Source organism: Leptopilina boulardi, unplaced genomic scaffold, assembly GCF_019393585.1.
Source record: "Leptopilina boulardi isolate dan_hultmark-lab unplaced genomic scaffold, ZJU_Lbou_2.1 LbouV2_317, whole genome shotgun sequence".
NCBI classification, from domain to species: Eukaryota; Metazoa; Arthropoda; class Insecta; order Hymenoptera; family Figitidae; genus Leptopilina; species Leptopilina boulardi.
In genome coordinates, this window is record NW_026137882.1 from 880,458 (window position 1) to 886,735 (window position 6,278).

A 6,278-nucleotide genomic window follows, 5' to 3' on the forward strand; every position below is an offset into this window, starting at 1 on the left:
AACCCGCATTTAAGTGATGATTGCACAGGTCCAAAATTATCATTTAAATTCCCAAATTGATGATTACTTCTCAAGCACATTGGACACCTACATGACGCATTATTCCCGACAATGCTGTTAACACACTTTCCATCAAACAATGTCTGCCAAACATTAAACTTTACTGTTACTATTTTATTATTGGACATAGTAAAAGTATGAGTCTTCAAATTTTCTATCTCTTTATTTAATCGACTGAATTCTCTAGTCGTTGACAAATTATCTTTTTTTTCTAACGCGATTCTAAGCGGCCGACAGAATCTTACACTTTGTGTAGTAGGATTAATCCAAGAACTATTATTTGTTCCAGAAGATTGCAATTTTATGATTATCATGCTTGTAACAAACAAAGATTGAGAGGAATTTAAAATCTCGTTGCTTCGATCATCATAATGTTGATGCGGATTTAAATGTCCTGATGAACTATCAAACCCTAAAGTGGTAGTTAATTCGAGATGGCGTAAATTTCTATTGTCCCAGCTTAAAGCAACAGAATCACACAAACGTTCACTTGTCTTGTTAAGTATGTCTTGCAAAGGTACTAAAACTTCTGTTTCAGATGACTTGTAATTTTGAAGAATATTATAACAAGGGTAAATATCTACACCACGTGCCTTAGTATCTTGTGTCAAAGCTGTATAACTTTTTTTATTAAAATTATGTTCTAAATAAAATGCTAATGCTGTTTCACTGGTGTGTGTACTTTCAACTTTTTCATGAGAATAATTTAAATCACGGTTCATATCTTTATTCTGATCAATTAATTTTTTGTTGCCAATTTGTGTAGCTAATTGAACAACAGCAACGTTATTTTCCGCAAAATTTAAAACTTCTTGAGCTCTTCTATACGTAGTAGTTCTACCAGCATCTTCAATTTTTACTTTTTTTCTACCTGCATTAATGCTAATTTTACTTTTTTTAGCTGGACGACCACGCTTTTTTGGTTCACTAACCTCCTTAACATCCATTCCAAAAAATAAAATTTTCCATTTCCAAAACTTTACATTTGATTAAAAAAATTGTTATTAGCGAAAATTGATTCTAAATTTGAAAAATATTAACTAATTTTCACTTAACAAAAATAAATTTAAGTGTGAAAAATGTAAATACAAACTTGAACATTTAATCAACTAAACATAAATATAGATGCTACAGTTTTGTAAACAATAACGTATAGAAGTGTATAAAAATTTGGAAAAATACTTACTTACACGGAGAGAAAAACCATGCGTTTTTAGTATGAAGAGGCATACGTTTAATGTATGAAACTTTCTCATGCGAATACTGTATGACATTCATAGTTTATCAGTAAGAAGTCCATACGCCAAACGTATGTTAGACAAACATACTACGATTGTATGAGCTTCATACTCTCTCAGTATGATACTCATAGAACAGACTATTAAGCCACGCCCACTTTCAGTTTGCATATTTCTGAATCACCTGCCCGCTTTCAATTCTTTGCTCAGTTTTGATTTATTTAAATAATTTTTTATTATATTTCAAAGATGAAGTTAAGATGAATATGTTATGTATTGTTATTAATATTTATGAAATTATAAAAAATTATTAATAAATGTAAAAGAATTATTTGATAAATAGATTCTTAAATTTATATTTGATATAATTTGTTTAATGTCAAAGAACAAAATAAATATTGAAGAAATTTTATTTAATTAAACAAAATTTTATTTAAATAAATAAACTTTTTTTAAATTTTTTAACCCGGCAAGCGTCAGATTAGTTGTAATCCACCCAGTCAAACTTTAGTTTTTCCGTAATTTTATATTTTTATTTTTTTTAATTTTTAATTTAAAAAATAATTTAGGGTCAGCCGGGGTAAATCCGAACGCTAATTATTTCAGCTTAATTAAAATTTTTAAAAATAAGTTCGATATGAGAATTTTTATCTCAGATCCTCTTCAAGAGATTCTAAGTATTGTCTCATTTTTCGTTTGTTAATTAGCAACAGCATAAACAAAGATAACGAGTATTGCAAAAAAGATTAAAAATCAAAGATGACACTCTTTCAGTATTTTCTCTCGTATTTGAAGAAATAGAAGCTAAAAATTTATTTTATTATTTATAATTGTTTGTTATTAATACTAGAACAGAAACTATTTTTGATTTTTGCCTTCTGTAAAATTTTATTAATAATATCAGACCGTTCGTATTTACCCAGGATAATTGGAAAACCGGGGTAAATCCGAACGGTATTTTCAATAATTTTTTTTTACATCAGAGCCACACAAAATTGTTTTTATTTCATTACACTATTATTTTAACATTATAAAAGTTTTTCTTTCTATACCTATCCTCGTTAGTAATTAATAAGCAGAAACTTAATCTCTGTTCTCTCGAAGGAGTGTTTCAATTTTTTTGCCAAATGGTTTGTTGAAAAAAGATTTTCAGGATCTTAATAAAATTTGGTATTCTACGGTTTTTGGGGTCGCTAATTACCAATTTGAAGTCAGTTTTTCAAATTTCAAAATGGTGGACGAGAATTAAAAAATTTATTGGATTCGCTCGAAAATTGTTACTCGGGGGGTTTCAGGATCGCTGATTACGAATTTGGAGTTAGCAAATTTGATCATTTTTAAAAATAAGTTTTAGGAAAGTCCGCCATTTTGAATTTAAAAAATTTGACTTTTATTTTTGTATTTACATTCAATCACTCCAAAATACTTTCTGTACCAAGTTTTTCAAAAATCCGTTATGATTTGATAAAGTTATGGAAGGTTTTAATTGTGTAATGCATTTTAATTTTTAACCTGTTTGATTTTTGTATTTATATATGATGCTACCCCATAAAATTGTTCTATGGAAGTAAAGTAACAACTTCATGCACCAGAATACCGGAAGTATTTTTTTTTTAAAGAAAAAACTTATGTTATTGTTGAAACTTACTAAAACCGTTCGGATTTACCCCGGTTGACCCTATAAGTTTTTAATAATTTTTAATTTTTAAAAAAATTTTTATTATTTCTGTGTCTTAATCTTTAAATAATAATCTTAACCATTTAATAATTCTCTAATTTTGTTTAGAAGTAATTAAAAAAATCGGCATACTTTCGATATGCCAAAAACATTATTTTAATAAACTTTAGTCTTTTAGTTCGAAGCATTGAAAAAATTCACATGATTTATATTTTTAATGAATGAATAATTGAAAATAATGAATGAAATGAAGAGAATAATAAAAAAATGAAAAATACAAAGTGTTAATTTTCAAAGCAAGGAAAAAATTTGTATAATTTATTTTTTCTCAGTGGCAAATTGTTAATATTAATTCTTCTAAAACCATTGAAAAAACAGAAGCATAATCATGACTAACTTCAAGTGTAAACAGAATGGACAGAATCACGACGATTATTATTTAAACCCTTTATTATAATATTTCAATGATTAAACAGGGTGTCTAACGGTCAGGGAAGTCCGAGAGGTCAGGGAATTTTGTTGGTCAGGGAAAAGTCAGAGAATTCCAGAAAATTTTTATTTAAAGTCAGGAAAATTTCTGCAAATTTCTACAAAAATTAAAATTCTTTGTGAATTTAAAAATTTTTTAATCTAAAAAAACTTGAATGGTGTTTATTACCATTTGTTACTACCATTATATATTAATTTATTGTAAAATATGTCAATAACCATATTTTTGTCCAAAAGAAAGCAGAAATAAGATTATTAAAATGTCCGGGAAAAAATAAAAAAAAGTCAGGGAATTTTTTTCTCAATCCTTATTTGACACCCTGTTACGGTTTTGGTACTGTGCGTGTGTTAGTTGACCTTTATATTTCAAATCTAGTCGCTATAAATTCATCTTCAAGTTTTTCGACGAATAAACAAGGGGTTATTCTAGGTATTAAATCGACATTTATTAACAATATCGGTGAGTTCATAATAGACTGGACGCAATACGCATAAAAATGGTGATTGAAGTAGAGTGTTTCGAATTCTTCAATTTCGATATACACATTTTTGCAGTGGAAAATATTTTTCACTTTTCCAAAAGTAGGACCATCTTCCGAAATTCTACTAACTATCACTGTTCCCTTAGAAATTTTTTTGCCGAATATTTCAATTTCTTTCAAAGTATATGTTGGTACTCCATCGGGTAAGGTCGGAATTAAATTTTTTAAATCAGTGTGTGCATTTGTATTATGAATTGTTCCGAGTATAATGTCCTTTTCTATATGTGGACATAATTCCGTTTTATAACATAAATTTAGTTGGTGGCGAATGGCAATCGATAATGGTAAATTGATGTTTGATGTCGTTGCAGTTGCAAATTCTTTAAGCTCTTTGTTTTTTCTCTCGAACTTCATAGCAGAAAAATGAACAACAGGTCCTAACAATAACATAATTCCTGGATAGTGCAAAAGGAAGTGCATTTTCGGTTTTAATTTTCCAAAAAGACGAAGGTATTGCTTGTTGTGCTGCTTGATGAGTTCTGTCAAGTTTTGGATTTGTCCTCTGTCCAATGTTGGAGATGTCATGATTCCAACCATTTTTCTTAAAACCAGATAGAGTTTCCAATAAGTGTTTTTTTCAAACACAAGATTGCCAACCATCAATCCAAAGTACCTAATCAAACACATCATCTCAGAAGCAGACTGTCTAATTTTTATTTTCTGACCACCCTTTTTTCCAACAGAATAAAATATAGGCCTTGGTCTGTTAGACTTTTCTACTTCATTTAATGGAAAACTTTCAATTCTGTTGTTAATGACCTCTAAGCTTATTTCTTTCGTAGATATTAATCCTTCTATTATTTTGGACATAGTATATACTCCAACTCCTTCGGGTACATCGTGCATAAAATCCAGAGACTTATTTTCCCCAATATCAAATTTGTTTATCTCATTAAAAACGCATTTTTCCTTTAATCCACTGTCCGAAAAATTTTTTTCAACAATATTCTTTTCGTAAGATTTTACATCTCTCAAGAGAGATTCGTCCTCTTCTATCATTTCAAAGCATTGGGTATTCGTTGCAGTACAAATTCTACAAAAGCGTATAAATTTAAAGCTATCTGTAAATCCGCAAATCATATTTTGACCCAAATTGTCACCTAGAACTTGTATTAATTGGAAGAATATTGTTCGATTTAAACCATTTAAATTTAGCGTTATCCCCTGTGTTGATAGTAGATGAAGATCTTTAATGGATTTTATAAACACTCTTTTATTACCAAATGTTTTTAAATGTTTAGAGTGAAAAATTGTTGATATAAAGATGTTTTTTAATTTTGCAGAAAGATGGGGAGGTAAACAAGCGATAGAAACATAAGCACCACCCAATTTTTCTTCTCCAGCATGGCTACCTAAAGGATTTCTTGTTTCGAACTCGTCAAAGTAAAAATGAAGTGGTATAATGATTTTACCCGGATCGTGGTACTTTTTTAACCATAAATCCCCTTGTATAACATTTCTTAGGTATTTTTTATCTGCACCCAAATCATCCATATATTGAATTATTGAGTCCAATATGCCCGGTTTCGAAAGAACAGTTTGCAATGTGTCTTTTAATGGAACGTATGCTGCAAAAATGCTTTTCATTTCCACTATTACACTTTTATCGTCCTTTGTGATGTAAGTCGGCTCTTTTCCAATTTCGAAGAGTTGTGGACGTATGTATGAACTTTTTTCTTCGTACATATTGAATCGTAAGTGTTCAGTTGAAAATTTTTTAAAGACATCTTTTGAGTTTTCTAAAATAAATTGCGATTTAGAATATGCCATTTCAGTTGATATAGGCGTGACATGTGTTTCCATCTCCTTTTGAATAAAGGGAATAAACATCTTCGAAGTGAACTTGTTAAAAGTATCTACGACTTCATCAACACCTTTCCGCGAGAGATGGGGATTATTATACAATGAAAGTGTTAATTTCAACATTTCTCGATCAATATATTTTTTGTCTATGTTTGGTAAGGCCTGCGATAAATTCATTTTAACTTTTAATGATACAGTTAAATAAATTTAAGACGCAATTTTTATATGTATTTATTAATACTTTAATAATTCATTCTTAAATTCGAAGATTAAATTTTTAACATATAAATCATATTAAATTTTTAATTTAATATATATATATATAATCCTATCAAAGTGAAAAGTTTAAATCATATTGAAATTTGGAATTCAATACGTAACGCTGATAATATCTTTAACTTTTCAAACGCAACAAAACAGACCTTTGAAAAAAAACCGAACACCTTCATACGTTACAATTGCCGTAAT

The 6,278-nt window shown here is 28.8% G+C and overlaps 1 protein-coding gene across 1 annotated transcript; it reads right to left on the minus strand.

The window, feature by feature from the left end:
• Positions 1 to 3,824: 3,824 nt before the first annotated feature.
• LOC127284058 (uncharacterized) lies at positions 3,825 to 5,987 on the minus strand. Its single transcript, XM_051309341.1, has 2 exons — positions 5,330 to 5,987; positions 3,825 to 5,194 (listed from the first exon to the last, which is right to left on the minus strand). The coding sequence occupies exons 1-2, from the start codon at positions 5,985 to 5,987 to the stop codon at positions 3,825 to 3,827; spliced, it is 2,028 nt and encodes a 675-aa protein (XP_051165298.1).
• Positions 5,988 to 6,278: the final 291 nt, after the last annotated feature.